The sequence below is a fragment of the Oncorhynchus mykiss genome, chromosome 5 (assembly GCF_057628025.1).
Source record: "Oncorhynchus mykiss isolate SJ-2025 chromosome 5, ASM5762802v1, whole genome shotgun sequence".
NCBI classification, from domain to species: domain Eukaryota; kingdom Metazoa; phylum Chordata; class Actinopteri; order Salmoniformes; family Salmonidae; genus Oncorhynchus; species Oncorhynchus mykiss.
This window is the reverse complement of record NC_143026.1, coordinates 42,524,165-42,548,051: the sequence shown is the minus strand read 5'-3', so window position 1 is coordinate 42,548,051 and position 23,887 is coordinate 42,524,165. Positions and strand designations below refer to the sequence as shown.

Here is a 23,887-nt window from a genome sequence, read left to right as displayed (position 1 = left end):
GTATTTAGTCAGCCACCAATTGTGAAAGTTCTCCCACTTAAAAAGATGAGAGGCCTGTAATTTTCATCATCGGTACACTTCAACTATGACAGACAAAATGAGAAAAAGAAATCCAGAAAATCACATTGTAGGATTTTTTATTAATTTATTTGCAAATTATGGTGGAAAATAAGTATTTGGTCACCTACAAACAAACAAGATTTCTGGCTCTCACAGACCTGTAACTTCTTCTTTAAGAGGCTCCTCTGTCCTCCACTCGTTACCTGTATTAATGGCACCTGTTTGAACTTGTTATCAGTATAAAAGACACCTGACAACATCATGACAAGGTGAAAACATGTGAAAATGAAATGAAACGGAAATATCTCATTATTCACACCCCTGAGTCAATACTTTGTGGAGGCACCTTTGGCAGAGCCCTGCTTATGCTTGCCTTGCACTTCACCTCCCCAGTCAGTCACATAAGTCAGTAAAGCTTTCAAAGGATTTCATGTCGGGAACGGTTCATTTCCACAAGTATGTCAAAGCAAAGACATGAACCATTGGAAGAACAAGTTAATGATATGTACCCATTTGATTATTGAAGAATATAACTTATAGTACCCAATTGTCATACTCAATGACAGCAATATAAAAAAATCACTCAAAAAAGGGAAAGTCACCCAGTAAAATACTACTTGAGTAAAAGTATTTGGTTTTAAATATACTTAAGCATCAAAAGGAAAATAATCGCTCAAATGTACTGAAGTATAAATCAAATTCAAATTCCTTATATTCCGCAAACCAGCCGGCACAATTGTCTTTTTTATTTTATTTACAATGAAGCATTTGTGTTTAGTTAGTCTGCCAAATCAGATGCAGGAGTGATAGCTTGAATTGGGTGTCAGGGAAAATACCTGGAGAAAAAGTAGATATTTTTATTTCACTACGTTCCTAAAGAAAATTTAAAGTTGTCAAATATATAAATAGTAAAGTACACATACAACCAAAAGCTACTTAAGTACTTTACACCACTGCTAATAAATTCCTCATGAGCTTAGTTCTACTGTCGTACCCCATCAGAACCCCACATAGAAGCTTGTTTTATTCCAATGTTTGTCAATAAAGTAAATGTAAGCATACTATATAGCCTTAAAACATTGTTAAAACTATCATTTTGATATCATGGATGATCAGTCCTTGCATTCATAGCTTTGTATATGCATTTGTGAGTGGTTACATTTCTTCAGTCCCATCCCTCAGCTTATTGTTTCAACTGCGTATTGCCCACGTTAGCTTATAGAATTGCTTGGAGGTTCTCCTTCACTCTCAAGGCCTGCATGTGGAATTTGACCTAGTATGGAAACAGTGTTGGAACGCTTTGATCCATGATCTACAGTCAGGTCCAAAATTATTGGCCCCCTTGATAAAGATGAGCAAAAAAGATTTTATACAATAAATAATGCAAATACTAAGCTATATTGTATGCTTAAAAAGAAAACTATAATATTTTAGACTAACACAATTGCTCAGAGAAATAGATTTATTTTTAATAGGGGGGGGATTATTGACACCCCTGTTTTCAATACCTTTCCTTGCGACGATAACGGCACTGAGCATTTTTTAAATGTTTCATGAGATTGAAAACACATCGGGAGGGATCTTAGACCATTCCTCTATACAGAATCTTTCCATATCCTTGAGATCCTTTGTCTGCGCTTATGGACTGGCCTCTTCAATTCAAACCACAGGTTTTCAATAGTGTTCAAATCCGCAGACTGAGATTATCGCGACTCGGGAGATGACCCATATGTAGACATGGGAGGCGGAGAGTACAGTTCTCAGATGATTTATTAGAAACACAGGGCAGGCAGAGGTTCGTGATCAGGTCAAGGTCAGGCAGGTAGAAAGGTCAGAACCGGAAAAAACTAGGAAATAGAACTAGAGAAACAGGAAGGTGGGAAAGAACGCTGGCAAGACTTGACAAACAAGACGAACTGGCAACAGACAAACCGAGAACACAGGTATAAATACACAGGGGATAATGGGGAAGATGGGCGACACCTGTAGGGGGGTGGAGACGAGCACAAAGACGTGAAACAGATCAAGGTGTGATTTTGGGATCAATTAACCATTTCTTTAGGAATTGTGATATGTGCCTGGGGTTATTGCTGGAAGATCCACTTGCGGCCAAGTTTCAGCCTCCAGGCAGAGGCAACCATGTTTTGGGCAAAAATGTCCTGTTACTGGTTGAAGCTCATGATGCTTTTGGCCTTAACAAGGGCCCCAGGACATTAAAGATCTACCACCATATTGTACAATATGTATGGGGTTCTTTTCTGCTTATGCATGCTTATTTTAACCCCAAACCCACCACTGGTGTGCGTGGCCAAAGAGCTCACTTTTCATGTCATCCAGCAAATGTAAATGCCTGGAGTTTGCTAAAAAGGCATTGGCACTTGGACTGGAAACAGTGCTATGGTCATATGACATGAAATTAGTGCTCTTTGGTCACCACACCAGTGGTGGGTTTGGTGTCAAAATAAGGATGCATTAGCATAAAATAACCCCATACCTAATGTAAAATATGGTGCTGGATTAAGGGCACTACATTCTACAGTGTTTTGATGTTGTATTCTGTATTGTCACTTGGCGAATTACTAAGGTTAATTTCAGTGTACAGATAATGAATTAAAGTATTAAGTAGACCTACTACTATGCTTTTGTAAGTATTGTTGTGCTTGAATAATACAAGGTATATCCACTTATTTGAGGCAAAAATGTAGAGCCACTTGGTTTTCTCATTTAAACTCTCCTTGCCCAGAGGTATACTTTCCCTGAGCAGTCTCCATCCAGTCTCAAGGCTGAAGTTGAAGAATTCAGACGTTTTTTTTTTTTCATTGGGAACATTTACAATATGTTGGATGTGGCTGGCTCTGACGCAGAGCAGAAAGAGAGGGGTCTCATGGCAGAAGGAAAGGGGTTTCCTTGTTAAACTTGGAGCCCATCAGTCATCCTGCTGGATCTGTTAGCCATGCAGTAGTGGATCTTTCCCCCAAATCAGATCAATTCAGTTTGTGTTTGTCACTGTGACCCGGTGACGGGTCCCTCTCTCTGAGCTGATCTCTTACTAATGCCGAGGCAGAGCTTCAGATGGTTTTTACATGTTGGATGTTTTTTCCTCTGCATTGTGTCTGATAGTGTTTTTTGCTATTGTCACTGCTTAATGTGATACATTAACTAGGCTAACTGTAAATGAACTGCTAAATAACTAACTGTATCAACTTCAATGTAGAAGACAGACAGCGGGGCAATGCCTTAATATATCCAAGTTTGACTATTAACTAACAATTAACGGACTGTTAACTAACTAGTACCTTACTGCGTCCCTATAGAAGAGAAGAAGCCAGGCAGCGAGGCGGTGGCGGAGTACCTGGAGGGCAAGAAGAAATATGAAGACATGAGGAAACAGAAACTGAAGAAGGGATCCAGCAGAGAAGCGCAGGTAACAGAGGAGTCATTACTCAAAATTGTGTCAGCTGTCATTTACTCTCTACACACATTACATTTGAGTCATTTAGCAGAAACTCTTGTCCAGAGCGACTTTCAGTAGTTAGTGTGTACATTTTCCTACTGGTCCTCATTGTGGTCAATTGGAGCTCTGGGATTATAGAGTGTTGATGACATTAATGATGACGTCATTCAGTCAAACGCATATAAATTACCAGCAGTGCATTTTTTTTCTTGATGCAACAGGGGGTTGAGGTGAAAGTCTGAGACTTAGATGAGCGTTAGATCTTAAGATTTTGTTTTGTTAGTGACCCAGATCTCCCAGTGACCGTTAAGCTGATTGTCTTGTAGACAATGGCGCTGCTGGACCGATTCAAGTCCAAGCTGTCTTCAGCCATCACTGAGACCTCCGAGGCCCCTGAGGAGGCCCCTGAGGAGCTGGCAGAGGATGACGACAAAGGATGGTACGTTATGGTTAGCGTTCTGGCGGTCATGATATTTTGTCAGCCGGTGATTGTCATGCAAATGACAATGCCGGTCTCAAGGTAATTGACCATTATTTAACATAAAATATCCCAGACATTTAGCATCTCCGGGCTTCCACACACAGCCTACAAGCCAATGATGTGGACCTTTTGGAACATCTACATTTGAAAAAGTTTAATAAATCCATTTAATACACATCACAATAAAACCAGTATTTATTTTAGGCAGGTCTAAAGAAACATGATTTGAAGAAAATGTACCCTATTTCAGAAGAACAGAATAGCATATTCTGAGTCGTCCTTATGTTAGACCCTGCTCTGGCTATGCCAAATGGCTGTGGGCTACACTAGTTAATTTAGCAGGCAATATTTGCTTATAATTCCTGTGGTATTATTTTATGGTAATAAGAATACAATTGAACATAGCTGAATAAATAAAGGCTATTTTTTCCAAACGATTTACGAGGAAGTTTGCACAAGCGACTATTCTCTGTTGAGCGTTTAACAAAGAAACAGTTCCTCCTATATGCTTCTTCATTTAGAGTTATTTATGCAACTTTATTTGCGATACAAACTCTCTTTAACCTCTCTGGGATACCTGGCCAAAAGCCAGAGAAAATGCAGAGCGCCAAATTCAAATAAATTACTATAAAAATCAAACTTTCATGACAACACACATGTAAGATACCAAATTAAAGCTACACGTGTTGTGAAGCCAGCCAACATGTCAGATTTAAAAAAGGCTTTCGGCAAAAGCAAACGATGCTATTATCTGAGGATAGCACTTCCGTAAACAAAAGAGAGCAAAACATATTTCAACCCTGCAGGTGCGACACAAAACACAGAAATAAAAATATAAATCATGCCTTACCTTTGACGAGCTTCTTCTGTTGGCACTCCAATATGTCCCATAAACATCACAAATGGTCCTTTTGTTCGATTAATTCCGTCGCTGTATATCCAAAATGTCCATTTATTTGGCGCGTTTGATCCAGAAAAACACTGGTTCCAACTTGTGCAACGTGACTACAACATATCTCACAAGTTACCTGTAAACTTTGCCAAAACATTTCAAACTACTTTTGTAATGCAACTTTAGGTATTTTTAAAGTAAATAATTGATACAATTGAAGACTGATTGATCTGTGTTCAATACAGGAAGAAAACAAACTGACGCTACCTTTCTGGTCACGCTCCTCTAACAAACAGTACACTTGAAGTGACCCTCGTTTTGAACAGGGCTACTTCTTCATTACACAAAGGAAAAACCTCAACCAATTTCTAAAGACTGGTGACATCCAGTGAAAGCGGTAGGAACTGCAAGAAGGTCCCTTAGAAATCTGGATTCCCAATGAAAAGAGAAATTACCTCAAAAATCTGAATGGTTTTTCCTCAGGGTTTACATAAGTTGTGTTATACTCACAGACATGATTCAAACAGTTTTAGAAGATTCAGAGTGTTGTCTATCCAAATCTACTAATAATATGCATATCTTATATTCTGGGGATGAGTAGCCGGCAGTTGAATTTGGGCATGCATTTCATCCGGACGTGAAAATACTGCTCCCTGTCACCAAGAAGTTAAGGGTTGATCTGAGCGTTCGGTCCTAACAACATCAGTCAAGCACCCAATATAACTGGCTAATGTTAGTGTACTTCCAGACACAAACGAGAGAACAGCTCACTGACCATTTTACTTGCCCTAGCAGAGCTGGTTAGGCTGTTTTCATGTTATCCAGAGCTTGCAACAATTGAAGTTTTTTTTTTGTCAACGTTTACTGACATATTTACCGGCCATATTTAACAGGTGTTGAGCGTTCGTAAATGTTGTCAGTTATTCTGCGCTCTAGCACACTCGGACCAGAGTTTTCTGAAATCTGAGTAGATAGCCAGAGCGAATTTACCAGCTACATCTATCAACAGTTGTCACAGTGACATTCTGTTGAAATGGTTACTTGCAAAGTGGAATCTTCTGTTAAAACATGTCGCTAGCAAGCTAGGTAAACAATGAACCATAATTCTAACTCATGACGTTACTACCTTGCATTAATCTGCAGGTAGCTAACCAACCAGGTTCAATGTTAGCTAGTTAACGTTTGGCTATAACTAGCAAAGCAAATGGCTCTGAGATACGAATAATAAGATCATACACGTAACGTTAGCTAGCAAGCCAGCCAGCTAATGTTAGCTGGCTAGCTAACAGTACACTTTACACTTTAACTTGACATGAATATTACTTTCTGCCAAATCAGAAAACGTGTAATATCTGAAAATGTAGCTAACAGTGACATTCTATTGAAATTAATACTTGCATAGTGGAGTCTTTTGATAAGACATGTAGCTAGCTAAACAATGAACCATAATCCCAAATCATGATTATGAAGAGCAACACTTATGCAGTTCTACTACAGAATATATATGTTTTTTTTTAAAGGATTTTTTAAAAACAGGATTACCTACCAGCTCAAATAGACAGAAGAGGGCCATATGGCAGACCAATTCGAACTCATGTCTCGGCATTTCCAGCCATTCATTATCTCAGCCAATCATAGTTAGCGGGAAGGTTGCTGGCTTTTTCTGTGGCTAAACCAACTAGGCTCATAATTTAACAATTGTATTCGTATTTACATATGGCGTACAAGTTTGTTATTAAGGCACATGAAAGTTCCCATGTTCCAGAAGGAATTTCTGCCCCAAAAAACACAAAGTTTTAGTTTAAATGTGTTCCTGTGAAGTAGTGACCTGTGACATATGCCTAGTTTCCTGAAATTAGTCACAAATATCTACATAAATATGACAGATCTTGCTTCTGTTGCCTGTTTTGTTTGTTTAATATACAACAGCAATATGTTGGATAAAGCAATTGTACAGATTCAGCAATTTTTTTTATTTTGTTATGCTGTAATAAAGGCTTTACAAACGTTTTTCATTAGAACAGACTTGTATTACTTACAATTTATTTAGTGTTGTTTACACTGTTCCCAACAGGCAGAAAAATAATACTGTATTCTAACAGCACCTGTTTGTCACACATAATATGCACGCAGGTCTCGCTACTATTTTTTAACACAGTGTGACCATCGGGCTCTTTCTTGAGTCATTTTTGTGTCTCCATTATTTAATCAAACCGTGTGCTTAAAGCATCAAACAAGCCCAGTGCATATGTAGTTGATTTTATTCAAACACACATGGTCTGTCAGGACGACTCTCGGTCAACCAAGATTTTTTTTTAGTCGGGAACAGCCTTACTTGCAATAAGTCCTAAGCAAAGTTTCCCACTGGGCACAGAAGTCAGTTCAACATCTAGTTTTGATTTACATTTGGATGAGTTGTCAACTAACGTGAATTCAACTTGAAATCAACAAAAAATGTCACCATATCATTGGATTTCGGTTAAAAGTTGGGGATGAAAAGACGGAAATGCCCTTACGTCGAGGACTTTTTGCAGCTCCAACCAGTTTTCCACGTTGATTCAACGTCATGATATTGATGGAATTGGGTGCCATTCAGGACGAGCCAGTTCTAGTAGGCCAGCCAGAGCAGCCCATCCACCCCACCCCCCTATTCTGTAACAGATATGTTATGTCTGTTAATGCCCAGTCATAACACAGGCCTGAGGAGCTGCTCCTTAACGACTTGACACACTGTTGAACTTTATACAGTGGATCAACACACTCTGACTGCTCTAGATTACACACAGTGCATTCAGAAAGTATTCAGACCCCTTGACTTTTTCCACATTTTGATGCTTTACAGCATTATTCTAAACTTGATTGAGTAGATTTTTTCCCTCATCAATCTACACACAATACCCCATAATGACAAAGCAAAAACTGGGTTTTTAGAAATGTTTGCAAATCGAATCAATTAAAATGTTCATTTGTCACGTGCGCCGAATACAACAGGTGTAGGTAGACCTTACAGTGAAATGCTTACTTACAGGCTCTAACCAATAGTGCAAAAAGTATTAGGTATTAGGTAAAGAAATAAAACAACAGTAAAAAGACAGGCTATATACAGTAGCGAGGCTATAAAAGTAGTGAGGCTACATACAGACACCGATTCGTCAGGCTGATTGAGGTAGTATGTACATGTAGATATGGTTAAAGTGACTATGCATATATGATGATCAGAGAGTAGCAATAGCGTAAAAGAGGGGGTGGTGGGGGGTGGGACACAATGCAGATAGCCCGGGTTAGCCAATGTGCGGGAGCACTGGTTGATCGGCCCAGTTGAGGTCGTATGTACATTAATGTATAGATAAAGTGATTATGCATATATGATAAAGAGAGAGTAGCAGCAGCGTGAAAAATAGGGGTTGGGGGGGACACACACACAATGCAAATAGTCCAGGTAGACATTTGATTACCTGTTCAGGAGTCTTATGGCTTGGGGGTAAAAACTGTTGAGAAGCCTTTTTGTCCTAGACTTGGCACTCCGGTACCACTTGCCATGCAGGAGTAGAGAGAACAGTCTATGGCTGGGGTCTTTGAAAATTTTTAGGGTCTTCCTCTGACACCGCCTGGTGTAGAGGTCCTGGATGGCAGGAAGGTTAGCCCCAGTAATGTACTGGGCTGTATGCACTACGTACACACTATAAAATAAAAACGATCACATTTACATAAGTATTCAGACCCTTTACTCAGTACTTTGTTGAAGCACCTTTGGCAGCGATTACAACCTCAAGTCTTCTTGGGTATGACGCTTACAAGGTTGGCTCACCTGTATTTGATGAGTTTCTCCCATTCTTCTCTGCAGATCCTCTCAAGCTCTGTCAGGTTGGATGGGGAGCGTTGGTGTACAGCTATTTTCAGGTCTCTCCAAAGATGTTCGATTGGGTTCAAGGTCAGGCTCTGGGTGGGCCACTCAAGGATTCAGAGACGTGTCGCGCTGCCACAACCATGCTTCACTGTAGATTGAGATGGTGCCAGGTTTCCTCCAGACGTGACATTCAGGCCAAATAGTTCAATCTTGGTTTCATTAAACCAGAGAATCTTGTTTATCTTGGTCTGAGAGTCTTTAGGTGCCTTTTGGCAAACTCCAAGCGGGCTGTCATGTGCCTTTTACTCAGGAGTGGCTTCCGTCATGTCACTCTACCATAAAGGCCTGATTGGTGGAGTGCTGCAGAGATGGTTGTCCTTCTGGAAGGTTCTCCCATCTCCACAGAGGTACTCTAGAGCTCTGTCAGACTGAGCATCGGTTTCTTGGTAACAACCCCCTGACAAAGGCCCTTCTCCCCTGATTGCTCAGTTTGGTCCGGCGACTAACTCTAGGAACAGTCTTGGTGGTTCCAAACTTCTTTCATTTAGAATGATGGAGGCCACTGTGTTCTTGGGGACCTTCAGAGCTGCTGAAATGTTTTGGTACCCTTCCCCATATCTGTGCCTTGTCACAATCCTGTCTCGGGGCTCTTTGACAATTCCTTTGACATGGCTTGGTGTTTGCTCTGACATGCACTGTCAGCTGTGGGACCTTATATAGACGGCTGTGTGCCTTTCCAAATCATGTCCAATCAATGGAATTTACCACCGGTGAACTACAATCGAGTTGTAGAAACATCTCAAGGATGATCAATGGAAACAGGATGCACCTGATCTCAATTTTGAGTCTCATAGCAAAGAGTCTGAATACTTATGTAAATAAGGCATTTTTTTCTACATTTTCGCTTTGTCATTATGGGGTATTGTGTGTAGATTGATGAGGGAAAAAATGTATTTAATCAATTGAACAAAGTCAAGGGGTTTGAATAGTTTCCCCAACGTACTGTAGATGTAATTATGGGTGCCATCCTTAGGTTTTAGTTTCCGTACTCTCAGAGAAACAGACTGCCAGCCAGGTGAAAAGATTGCTCTAACATGGGCATGTTTATTTCTCTCTTACTTTGACATTTTTTGTTTTGTCTAGTAGTAGTAGTAGGCTTGGCTCATGGTGTGTGTGTGTGTGCGCGACTACCTGTGTGTGGGTCTTTACGGATGCGTGTGTTGGAAAGGCCATTCCCGACCCTCGGCACAGCTCTACAGTAATAGTGGATGCCACTTTCTCTACCATCTAGGCCTAGACCAGGACTGAAGGTTTTGTCATCCCTAATGTGTTTTTTACACAAGACAACATTGAGTTGCCTTTGTGTAAGAAACTAGCACATTAGGAAGAATAGGGATGTTTCTCTAAGGTTTTAGTGCGCGCAGGCTGAAGCTATAGAATGGGATGTACACTGCAGTTAGGAGGACACTGTTCAGTACTGTAGTCTGCTGGCTCGCACCGCTCCTTCTGTCAGACAAATCAGATGCATATGGAATTCCATTTTTTTCCTCCCCCGGTCGGTCACATTTATGGTCTATTTCGGTTCTATTTTTCAATTTGATTACCTCCTCAGATGGATTGTGTTTTGACGTTTCTCCTCTCTGCTGCTGATGTGTTTTCAACGTCCTGCCGTGTCCTGACCAGAACAGAGACCCTCACCGCAGTACTGACGACTCACTGAGAGCGAGACGCAGAGACACGGAGGGTGAGGGAGGGAGGGAGGGCGAGCTCCAGCCTACAGGAAACAAGCTAGCTAACACATTGCCCTGTGGAGCAGCTCCTGCTGGGAGTTAAAACACGGCCCGTGTGTCTGTGTATTGGCATTTGACACCGTGCCAATAATTCAGATATACCAGTTTATTGAAGGCCATGAAGACAGCGGTGTGTATGTGTGCATGTTTGCAGAGCCTGGTCTCTCTGCCGTTTCCCTCAGTGGGCAGACAGAGCCACAGTCAGGAAATCAGCTTTTACATCGTGTTTTCCTCTCCCATTCTGATTTTCACCAACAGACCTCTGAGTCTCTCTCTCAGACCTCAATATATAGAGAGCGAGAGAGAGTCAGAGGGCTGAAATTAATCCCATGTGTTTGAACTTCGAGGAAAGTGTCTGTGTGAGAGATTTAGAATAACAAAACCTGTAGTTGCTATTAGTCTCAGCCAGCCAGGCCCCCAGCTCGGTCTCACTGTTTGGCCCCCGCCAGCCAGCTAGGTATGAGACAGGAGGAGGAGGAGGGAAGACGGGCACAGTAGCCTAGCAGTCCCAGGCTGTGTCCCAAATGGTGCCCAGGGCTCTGGTAAGAAGTAGTGCACTATATAGGGAATAGGGTGTCATTTGGGCCGCAGACCTAATCTAGAACAACACCCGCCAGCCACGCACTAGCGTAGGATGTCTGTGCCACTCTGCGAGCTCTGGTACAGGAACTCTTGGGTTACTACAGGTCAGACTCCCCAAGTCAAGTCTGGGCCAGGGGACTGTAAACTATTCCGTCTGGGTCTACAAACGTTATACTTTCTAGATCGCTCTGCTAACACACACAGACACACACACACACACACACTCACTCCAAGAAGCCAGCCATAGAGCCCGTCGCCCCACCCCCATCCCCCCCTCTTTCCTCCCTCTTTTCAGAAAGCGAAAGAAAAACAAATAGAGGAAAGGCTTCTGAGTTCTGAGGCTTCTGGGTAGAGAGTGGGTTTGATAAGCAGACTGGAGCGCTGAATGGTGGGAGCCCAGAGCCTGGCACACATACACATATACAGTGCCTTCAGAAAGTATTCACACCACTTGACCTTTTCCACATTTTGTGGTTACAAAGTGGAATAAACATGTATTTAATTGTCACTTCTATTCACTCTGTCATTTAGGTTAGTACTGTGGAGTAACTACAGTGTTGTTAATCCATCCTCAGTTTTTTCCTATAACTGCCATTAAACTGTAACTTTTTAAAAGTCGCCGTTGGCTTCATGGTGAAATCCCGAAGTGGTTTCCTTCCTCTCCGGTAACTGAGTTAGGAAAAACACCTGTATCTTTGTAGTGACCGGGTGTATTGATTCACCATCCAAAGTGTAATTAATAGCTTCACCATGCTCAAAGGGATATTTAATGTCTGCGTTTAAAAGTGTTTTAATAGGTACCCGTTAATAGGTACCCGTTGTGAGGCATTGGAAAACCTCCATGGCCTTTGGTGTTGCATCTGTGTTTGAAATTCACTGCTCAACTGAAGGACCTTGCAGATACTTGTATATGTGGGGTACAGAGATGGGGTAGTCTTTCAAAAATCTTGTTAAACACTATTTTTGCACACAGCGTGAGTCCATGCAATTTATTATGTGACTTGTTAAGCATATGTTTACTCCTGAACTTATTTAGGCTTGCCATAACAAAGGTGTTGAATACTTATTGACTCAAAACATTTGAGCTTTTCATTTTTTATTAATTTGCAAACATTTAGAAAAACATCATTCCACTTTGACATTATGGGGTGTTGTGTGTAGATTATTGACACAAAATCTCAATTGAATCCGTTTTAAATTCAGGCTGTAACACAAAATGTGGAAAAGGTTGAGGGGTGTGAATACTTTCTGAAGGCACTGTGTGTATACATATACACACACACACGCACATACACACACTGTTCTGTAGTCTGGGCAATGAGGCTGTGTTCCTGTCATCACTGAGGCTGCTAGACAAATTATGGTAGCGGTCCGCCTCGCGCTGCAGGACTCCTCAGTCTGCCAGAGTAGAGCCACCATGACGTCCTGGATGAGCTGTCACTACTACTGCCCAGTTCACATGAACACAGGAGGGGGGACTGCAGAGGACACACACATGCTTCACCTATCTACCCAGGCAGACTAAAAGGCAGACAAACACATAAGGTTGCACGATTCTCTCTCCCTCTCTCTTCTTAAGGCTGCTTCCCAATCCCATGCACTTCAAGCCCCGCCCTTCATGTCACTCTCCTTGTGCTCGGGTATTCACTCTGCCTCCATTGACCAAACCACAGCGTGCAGTCTACAGATTTTTCCCCAAACAAGAACTGCAGTGGGCAGCGTTCCACTTTGCTCCTTAACATAAATCAACATTTGTATATTTGACTGTTCGCTTGTGTAACTTGCTCTCTGCAACACGCTACTTAGTTGGTCTTAGCAAGCTTGCAAATGTGTCCGTATCTCACTGGAGTTAGCTAGCTAGCTAACAATTAGCATTAGGAGCTAAGACACATTTTTGCTAGCTAAGTCCGGTGAGATACGGCAAATCTTGCTAGCAAACTTTTACTCTAATACAGGCCGGAACCCGCGGTGCAACAACTTGTTTCTTAATCAGAGAGGACAAGGCGAAGAATGTTCTAAAATCTTTGTCTGAACATACATATCTATTTAAATCTAATTAGGGTCGTCTGGGAAACACTGACCAACACTTTGGTTCCTACTCTGTCACAACCATCTCCTCCCATATTTTTCTTCATTTGTTTTCATGCCAACCTAAACTGCATTCCAAGTGTCCACAGTATTCCAACCATGAAATTAGAATGGTCATTCTATTTCTGTGATTCCAACAGTTTTCCCAAGTGTTTGGATCTATATACGCAAGTAAAATTGCAGTATTTCGTTCAAAAATTGCAATTCGATATGTTCCTGTATTGTGCAGCCTTACACATACAATCACATACACTGAGTGTATAAAACATTATGAACACCTGCTCTTTCCATGACATAGACTGGCCAGGTGAAAGCTATGATGTCACTTGTTAAATCCACTTCAATATGTGTAGATGAAAGGGAGGAGACAGGCCAAAGAAGGATATTTAAGCCTTGAGACAATTGAGACACGGATTGTGTGGGTGTGCCATTCAGAGGGTGAATGGGCAAGACAAAAGATTGAAAGTGCCTTTGAACGGGGTATGGTAGTAGGTGCCAGGCACACCGGTTTGTGTCAAGCACTGCAACGCTGCTGGGTTTTTAACGCTCAACAGTTCCCTGTGTGTATTAGGAATGCTCCACCACCCAAAGGACATCCAGCCTACTTGACACAACTGTGGGAAGCATTGGAGTCAACATGGGCCAGCATCCCTGTGGAACACTTTCGACACCTTGTACAGTTCACACCCTGAGGAACTGAGGCTGTCTTGAGGGCAAAAGGGGCTGCAACTCAATATTAGGAAGGTGTTCTTAATGTTTTGTACACTCAGTGTATATATAATATGCCATTTAGCAGATGTTTTTATGCTCTACCAACTGAGCCACCAAGGACCACTATATACACACGCTTCACAGAAGCACATGGGCAGACACACACACACACACACATAGACACACAGACAAGCCATCTGACAAAAATACACTCATACTGTATGCTTTCGACACCTTGTACAGTTCACACCCCGAGGAACACAGACTCAAGTGCACACTCAGACACACGCCATCCAACACACACATACAAGGAGGACACATATTTCAATGTGATCTTAGTGGCTGATTAAAGGGGATCTCTCCCTAGGACCATACAGCAGAACTTGTATAGCAATAGGTTGGCTTATATTCTATTACTATAGAACGTTCATTATGTAAGTAATACCCCAGGCTTGTCTGTTTTTTCCATTGTCCGATTCGGACGGGATTAGTTTTTATGAAATTGCCCCCTGTAAATCTTTTTTTTCTTCTTCTTTTTATGTACTGTTATGATGGAAGACTGGAGGCTGTTCTAGGCATGAACGGTGCAAAACGGCTGCCAGCTAAACTGGTTGAAATATGCAGGAATCGCTCCGCCATTTCCTGGTTGCTAAAATTCTATGACAAAACAAGCAATGTGTAGAGATTCATTGCACCATCTAAACCGCTATGAAATGCACTATATATACAAAAGTATGTCCACACCCCTTCAAATTAGTGGATTTGGCCATTTCAGCCACACTCGTTGCTGACAGGTGTATAAAATTGAGCACACAGCCATGCAATCTCCATAGACAAACAAGGACAGTAGAATGGCCTTGCTGAAGAGCTCAGGGACTTTTAACCTGGCATCGTCATAGGATGCCACTTTTCCAACAAGTCAGTTCGTCAAATTTTTGCCCTGCTAGAGTTGTGACAGTCAACTGTAAGTGCTGTTATTTTGCGGTGGAAACGTCTAGGAGCAACAACAGCTCAGCGGTAGGCCACACAAACAGAATGGGACCGCCGAGTGCTGAAACACGTAAAATTCATCTGTCCTCTGTTGCAACACTCACTACCGAGTTCTAAACTGCCACTAGAAGCATTGTCAGCACAATAAGTGTTCGTCGGGAGCTTCATGAAATGGGTTTCCAAGGCCGAGCAGCCGCATGCAAGCCTAAGATCACCATGTGCAATGCCAAGCGTCGGCTGGAGTGGTGTAAAGCTTGCCGCCATTAGAGTCTGGAGCAGTGGAAACGTGTTCTCTGGAGTGATGACTCACGCTTCACCATCTGGCAGTCCAGCAAACAAATCTGGGTTTGGCGGATGCCAGGAGAACGTAACCTACCCCAATGCATAGTTCCAACTGTAAAGTTTGGAGGAGGAATAATGGTCTGGGGCTGTGTTTCATGGTTTGGGTTAGGCCCAAACCAGTGAATGAAAGTTCCAGTGAATGAAAGTCTTAACGCTACAGCATACAATGACATTCTAGATGATTCTGTGCTTTCAACTTTGTGGCAACAGTTTGGGGAAAGCCCTTTCCTGTTTCAGCATAACAATGCCTCCGTGCACAAAGCAAGGTCCATACAGAAATATTTTTTTGAGATTGGTGTGAAAGAACTTGACTGGCCTGCACAGAGCCCTGACCTCAGGCCCCCTGTTCAATGGAGTTATCGCCGAACATCAGTGCCCTACCTCACTAATGCTCTCGTGGCTGAATGGAAGCAAGTCCCTGCAGCAAGGTTCTAACATCTAGTGAACAGCCTTCCCAGAAGAGTGGAGGCTGTTATAGCAGCAAAGGGAGGACCAACTCCATATTAATGCCCTTGATTTGGAATGAGATGTTCGACAAGCAGGTGTCCACATACTTTTGACCATGTAGTGTATTTCAACTTGTCTAGGAATAGCCTAATATTGGCTTTCAGTAAGGAGAAAGTACAAATAGTATCAATAAGAACCATGAACTGCATGCAGACATTTTAATTAACTGATGTATTCGGCAATTTATCAATTCATTGGCGCACTATCATTTACTTAATCTTTTAAAAAAGACAAATAGTCACTGGGAACGTTGATATATGACAAAACGGATAGGACTTTGTTTACATAACACTTTGTAGCACTTTGTACATAGCTCTTTGCATCAATTTGTTCTCATGTTCTTGCCCAAACTGGGTGCAGCACCGTAAAACTCTGTAATATCCCTCAAAACAGTGATGACGAGTCACACTAGATAAATATTATCAAAGGACCTGGGAGTTTGTATTAAAAAAAATATATTAAAAAACGGTAGGTTTTTGGGACTGGAATAATAACCTTCCCGCCAAGTAAAAAGGATAGATATGGCAGATTCGGACAAGATAGGGCTTTAACTAACTACCTGAAATAGTAGTACATCACTGTAATAGCGCAAACAGTCAAAGAGATTTGGGCCTGAAGCTCTTCGTCTGGCTTGGCTTTGTCTCCGTCTCTCGGCTTCTGTGAATTGGTGATAGCATCTTCCCTTTTATCTTGTTTTTAATTCCCCGGTGGTTGCAGCCCCGTGGCCCCTGGTGACGCATGGCCTTCATCAGAACCCTCCAAACAGGTGGGGCGTGTCAAGACACTGTCAGAGCGTTATGCATGTAGCGCAAATCCCTCTGCGCCGGGCAGATGTGTCTGCGTGATGGACACCGGAGACCTGCCTCACCCCTCTTGAAGTCCTCTCTCTCCACTCTCTGCTGTCTCCCCGGGGATTCCTGCTCTCACTGTATCTATATACTGGGAGTTTGATCGATAACTGTTACACTGACACGCTTGGCCTACTAGGTAACATGTCAAGGGTTTTTCGTCAGTGTTGATAGAGGTTGAATCATGAAGTCAGTTGCCTTTTTAAACCGAACAATCTCTTCAGATTCTGCCGTTCTCCCTTTTTCTCTGTTTTGCGGAGGTGCTGCTTGCTGCTAGTCCATAAAGAACAAGAGAACATCAAAGGATGCTTCCTCATGTATATCAGTCATCTTCCTTCTCTTATTCCTATTCCTCCTCTTCCTCTCCATCCTCTTCCTGCTCCTCCCTAAGAGAACAGAACATTTCAACCCTGTATTTTGTACCATGTTTTTATTCTTACACTAATGTGATGGCGCACGTTGCTGTGTTGTAGCTGTAGCCTATTCCTTTATCATCAATACAATGCCATCACTCACCACCATGGCATCTTGATACCATAAATGCCTGTTGTGACAGAACACCGGCTTCAAAGGGAATGTGATTCTATTTGAATTGATGGAGAGGAACAGATGGAGAGATGGAGAGTTCCATATCACCAGATGTGATTTACTGAGTTCACATCACAGTGCTCTATTTGCTGTTCTTTGAACCTCCTCTTTCTCTGATTTTAGGATGACCCATGTTCTCCAGTTTGACGAACAAACCAGGAAAGTCAAGGATGCCAACATGCAGGATGAAGACACGTTTGAGATCTCCGATCCACGAAACCCCGTCAACAAACGGCGGAGAGAGGAGAGCAAGAAGATCATGAAGGAGAAGAAGGCCAAGAGGTGAGGGGTTAGGGATTAGGCATGGAGATAAACCCCAACCATGTGACTGACCAGGCCTCTCCTCTCTTCCTCTCTAACCTACCACTTCAAAACAACTGTCTCTCCTGAGAGAACTTTGAACCTTGGAATGCCATGAACATCCAAAACAAAGTTATTTCTGAGAAGCTGTCGGAATCCATTCACATCTGAACGAAGGGAACGGCTAACAAAGGGCCAATGTGACTTCAGCCCATCAGGGTTATCCCTCCAATAACAAGGAAACGCACATGACCTGACAGCTATAGCTAATCTAAAACTATCCGTCATCAAGACATAGTGTCATTTTGAACTGGAATGTGAACCCACATTTCCAAGAATAGGTAAATTTTCTGTCGTACAGTACTGTATGTTGTGATTGCGGGAGTATTGGAAAGTAAAGGTGAAAAGGGGTTGAGAAATGCCCAGGGATCCAGGTAAAGTAGTAGTGGATGATGGATGATGGATCCCAAATCATTGACGACAACATGTCTGATGACCAATGTTGTGAACATGTACGGATAATAAATGTACCTTTTTTGTCATAAGGCACACATTCCTTTTGATGTTTGCAGCTGTGTTTGTATTCCTCTCTGAGCTTGCTGCGTTTTAAGAACTCCTCAACCATTGGCTTGGGCAGGTGAGCGCAACATGGAGGATGCGCACTGGGATTTTCACTTGTCCCAGTTGTTTACTGTCCGTGGAGTCGAGGAGAGGAACCCAACTCCAACTATTTACATTGGACTATTTTTACTCATTTAGCAGATGTTCTAATCCAGAGAGATTTACAGTTAGCGCATTCATCTTAAAGGTAGCTAGGTGAGACAACCACACATCAAAGTTCTAGTAAGCGACAGGAATGTCCTTAGTAAAGCAGCGGTCAGCAAAGTCGGCTCTGGTAAGCAGAGGCAAGTGTGACTGTTCATGCAAGAAGGGCAACTACCGAGATGGAGAGGAAACCAGCACGCCACCGTATGCTTTTGAGATTTAAGGAGAGAAGATTATGAGAGGAAGTTACTTTAAACGACTGAGAGAGATCCACCCAGAATGTGTTATGAAAACCTTGACTATGGTGAGGAATGAGCAGTAAGCCGAAAAGGGAGGAGAGACAATGGAACACAGTAGCTGCTGCAGTAGTTTCCCCTTTACATTGATCTAAGGTCAGTTTAGCGTTGTTCCCCTATAGTTAATATCAGTATCTGGAGAGGGTAAGCTGATCCTGTATCTGTGCCCAAAGCCAACTTTTCCTCATATCTGATATAACAGCAGCTGAGTAGACAGAGCCAGCCAGTGTGACTTCACATGACTGGAATCATAAAAACAGCTCTCCAGCAGAAGTTGTGAAAACTGGTATTAAAGCTCGATTAAGTCCCTGACTCTGTCTTTATTTAAGCACCATAGTTGTATTCCAAATGGCATCCTTTTCCCCATATAGTGCACTACTTGTGACCAGGGCCCATATGAGTCTGGTCAAAAGTAGTGCACTGTATAGGGTGAAATTTGGGATGCACATTGAGTCAGTCTGTAGGGCTTCCTCTCCTCTCCGTTCCAACCCTGTCAGTTAAAACAGTCAGGCAGGATATGATCTGCCTTCACCCAGCCATTTCACAGTCATTTCACCAGATTGACGCAAGGAACACATAGCTGTGGTGAAATCGAACTAGTGACAATCGAACCTCCTTGCCTCTCTTTTTTTTAATGTATCGCTCCTTTCATATTCCATCAACTGAGAGCCATGGGCTCTGGTAAAAGAGGGTGGTTCTGGTCTTATGTCATAGTGTACTATATGGGGATGCAATGTGGTGGTTCTGGTCAAAAGTAGTGCACTACACAAAGATTAGGGTGGCATTTAAGACCAGACTAGCCCCTCTGCTTTAATGTAGTGGTTTTGTTAGGGTAAATGATGTAGATTTGCCATGTGTGTGACCAGGAGCAGAGTTTGGCCTGCAAGCCACCTTTTACTGCTCTTCTGGGTTCATGCTTAACTTCTCATATGGAACAGGAAGGAGAGTTAATGTTCCACTATGAGCCTGGTCGCCCAGCCACGGCCTGGCCCGAGTCTGAGCTGCTGCTGCTGCTAATGTAAAACAGGTGAGAGGCACCATGCTTCAGTTAGACTACCTACTGTAGCCATGCCAGTGGCTGGCCAATGGTGGGTCACAACCAGTGGTGTAAAAATACTTTAAAACTATGTAAGTCGTTTTTGGGGGTTTCTGTACTTTTTATATTTTTGACTACTTTTACTTCTCTACATTCCTAAAGAAAATGAAATGACTTTTTACTCCATACGTTTTCCTTGACACCTAAAAGTACTTGTTACGTTTTGAATGCTTAGCGGGACAGCAAAATTGTCCAATTCACACACTAATCAGGAGAACATCCCTGGTCATGGTCATCTCTACTGCCTCTTATTTGGTGGACTCAAATGCTTCGTTTGTAAATTGTTGTAGCATACCCCTGGCTATCCGTAAATTTAGAAAATATATTTATAATTGTGACATCTGGTTTGCCTAATCTAAAGAATTTGAAATGATTTATACTTTTACTTTTGATACTTTTAAGTATATTTTAGCAATTACATTTGCTTTTGATACTTCGGTATATGAAAAACCAAATACTTTTAGACTTTCACTGAAGTAGTATTTTACTGGGTGACTTTTACTGAGTCATTTTCTATGAAGGTATCTTTACTTTTACTTAATTATAACTCGGTACTTTTTCCACCACTGGTTGGTCACAACCGATTCCTTTTTGGCTTGTGCGTGGCTGATATCAATATTGTCTCTTGGCTAGAAATCATTTCTGTTTACAAAAGCTCTCACAATATTGTGCAGAACAACAAAAAACAAATAGACATGAAACAGTCAAGAAATTGAAATATAAGGAGCTAGCTACTGTATTAGCTTGATCGAATTATCAGCTGAGAATACAAAAATAGCTTAAGCATAAAGTCATAGTCCCCAGATGATGAGACGCGATTTGTCCGCCGTCCCATTGTGACATATACAATAGCTACTGGCTCCGAGACCCCCCTCCGCAGGGGACACAAAGCCCGAACGCACACCTCACCACAATTCCAACCAACGCGGCTCCAGTACGTACACGTCCTCTATTCATTTAAATGGGTCGACGGTTGAAGAAATTGCTTGAATATTCTAGAACATTGCCATGCATACGTGTACAGGTTTTGGACTATGATTAAACCCTTTAGCCTTAACATGGAGACATCCTAGCGGTGGTTGGAGAGGGTACAAAGGACAAGACGATGCCACTCCAGCCCAGCAACACCAGCAGAATACTTAACATTCCCTGGCTTGACCTTGCTGTGGCTAGCTCTGGGCAGGAAATACCACACTCATGGTTGCTGCTGTCTGTCTGAACGTTCATCCATCGGTCACGTGACTGCTGGGGATGAGATTTGAGGTAATTACGTTATCATGCTCCACCACCACCATGTTCTCTGCCCTTGTGGACGGCGGTTACAACTAGCAGACTAATCCTTCTGCTCTCCTAAAAAACACAGTATGTGTGTGTCTGAGCTACATCAGGTTGGCTGGGAAGGATGGCTACTTTTACTATATTATTTTTCTTTTTTGGGGGGGGAGGGTCGGATAACATTACAGTTTACCTTGGGCTCTACAGGGCTTTGATGCTGCTTCCCTCAACCCTTCAGATGAGTTTTCCTGCCCATTTCCTGTTGCATATAATGTAAATAACTTGTAACACACACACACACACTCCTGCTCCATGGTTTTACTGCACATTTAGCATTCCAATGACCTGTGACCCCCTCCTCCTCCTCCCAATACACACACACCCTTTCCAGTGACTTTGTAAAGGTATTTTAGTTTGACCTTGCTTCTGATCTTCCCTCACCCCCACCAATTTGACATGTTAGGAAATACAGCCTTCCTCCTTGTGTGCTCTTACCCCTGTGTGGCCGGGGAGGTGTGGAGCGGCATAGGAGGACCAGGATGTGGAGTGGGACACATGTCTGACCTCTAACCCCTAGCCATGAGTCCTCACAACCTGGCCAAGTCCCCTGTGTGAGAGGGAACAACCTGGCAGTACGGGGCAGGAGCTGTGTGTGTGTGTGTGTGTGTGTGCCTGTGTCCATGCGCAATTAGAAGGGATGGATAGCGCACCTAACCTAATCGCCCCTTGGTGACTGTGTCTTTCTCTTTTGCCCTATAGCAGGGGCTTCCCAAAAGTCGGTCCTGGGGCTCCCCCTGGGTGCACGTTTAGTTTTTTGCCAAAGCACTACACGGCTGATTCAAACTTTGATGAGTTGGCTCTTTGAATCAGCTGTGTAGTGCTAGGGCAAAAACTAAGAGAGGTGTGGGGGGGGGGGGGGGGCTGCTATAGGCCATGGGAATAGGGTCACCAGAGCATGTCCATAAGAAGGGAGCCCATTTGTGTTGATATTAGGGTTATTCATGAGTTGGAGAGAGTGAGGTCTGAGGGGAAATGCCACTCTCGGTCTCTGTAGCCTATCATAAAGCAGTATGACCTTGGTGCAACATCCAGCACTATTATTTCAATAGCCTGAATTAAACGGTGAGTGCATTCGCTGAATCTGAGCCATGTGTACTGTGCTTTTACTACCTCTGTCTGTCTTTCTAGGTCTCTGTGACCCTCTCTGTCACAGTGCCCTGTTCCTTACTACCAGAGCTGTGTTGCTGACAGTCTATCTGCTCATCTGAGTCTTCGTATTCTAATGGCCTCATGGTGAAAAAAAGAGGGGGTAGTTAAAGTCAAACAGAGGTAGACAGGGCCCCTGTTCTTTTAATAGGGTTAACCTGTATAAATGTCCTCGTGTCACAGACGATATTTCACTGCCACTTTCTGAGATGTATTTTTCACCCGCAGGTTTTTCCTCTCTTCCCCTCCTTCGTCTTCTCCTCTCTGTAATGAAAATGTGATTCTCCAAATCATATTGGATTTGTCACATGCGCTGAATGCAACTGGTGTCGACTTTACCGTGAGATGCTTGCTTACCAGCCCTTCCCGACGATGCAGAGTTTAGAAATTAAATAGTAACACAAGGAATAGAATAAAATACACAATGGAGCTAGAGTATATACAGGGAATACCAGAGGTCAGAGGTCTTTGAGGTAGATACACCATGTGGCCAAAAGTATGTGGACACCTGCTCGTCGAACGTCTCATTCCAAAATCATGGGCATTAATGTGGAGTTGGTCGTCCGCCCCCCCCCCCCCCCCCCCCCCCCCCCCCTTGCTGCTATAACAGCCTACACGTTTCTGGAAAGGCTTTCCACTAGAGGTTGGGACGTTGCTGCGGGGACTTGCTTCCATTCAGCCACGAGCATTAGTGATGTTGGGCAATTAGGCCTGGTTTGCAGTCGCCGTTCCAATTCATCCCAAAGGTGTTTGATCGTGTTGAGGTCAGGGCTCTGTGCAGGCCAGTCCAAGTTCTTCCACACCTGTCGCGACAAACCATTTCTGTATGGACCTCGCTTTGTGCATGGGGGCATGGTCATGATGAAACAGGAAAGGGTCTTCCCCAAACTGTTGCCACAAAGTTGAAAGCACAGAATCGTCTGGAATGCCATTGTATGCTGTAGAATTAAGATTTCCCTTCACTGGAACTAAGGGGCCTAGTCCAAACCATTATTCCTCCTCCACCAAACTTTACAGTTGATACTATGCATTCGGGCAGGTAGCGTTCTCCTGACATCTGCCAAACCCAGATTTATCCATCAGACTGCCAGATGGTGAAGCGTGATTCATCACTCCAGAGAAAGCATTTCCACTGCTTCAGAGTCCAATGGCTGCGAGCTTTACTCCACTCCAGCTGACGTTTGGCATTGCACATGGTAATCTTAGGTTTATGTGCAGTTGCTCGGCCATGGAAACCCATTTCATGAAGCTCCCAACAAACACTTCTTGTGAGGCAGTTTGACAGTTGGTAGTAGTGTTTCAACCGAGGACAGACTATTTTTAAGTGCTACATTCGTGCTTCAGCACTCTGCGGTCCCGTTCTGTGAGCTTGTGTGGCCTACCAGTTTGCAGCTGAGCCGTTGTTTCCACTTCACAATAACAGCACTTACAGTTGACCAGGGCAGCTCTCGCATTGCATATTTTTGACAAACTGACTTGTTGGAAAGGTGGCACTGACTTGTTGAATGGTGCCACATTGAAAGTCACTGAGCTCTTCAGTAAGGCCATTCCACTGCCAATGTTTGTCTATGGAGATTGCATGGTTGTGTGCTCAATTTTATACACCTGTCAGCAACGGGTGTAGCTGAATTAGCTGAACCCACTCATTTGAAAGGGTGTCCACATACCTTTGTATAAATAGTGTCGGCGGGGCATTTTGGCGGTGCATTTACCATACTAAGCGGTGATGCAGCCAGTCAAGATGCTCTCAATGGTGCAGCTGTAGAACG

At 43.0% G+C, this 23,887-nt stretch overlaps 1 protein-coding gene across 1 annotated transcript in view; it reads left to right on the top strand.

Moving 5' to 3' along the window:
- Window positions 1-18,022, top strand: part of cwc27 (CWC27 spliceosome associated cyclophilin) — a 49,190-nt gene extending 31,168 nt beyond the window's left edge. Inside the window, exons 12-14 of the mRNA XM_021602965.3 lie at window positions 3,375-3,484; window positions 3,841-3,953; window positions 17,304-18,022. Coding sequence (XP_021458640.3) covers window positions 3,375-3,484; window positions 3,841-3,953; window positions 17,304-17,466 — 386 coding nt within the window. The 3' untranslated portion in view covers window positions 17,467-18,022. The remainder of the gene's footprint in view (window positions 1-3,374; window positions 3,485-3,840; window positions 3,954-17,303) is intronic.
- Window positions 18,023-23,887: the final 5,865 nt, after the last annotated feature.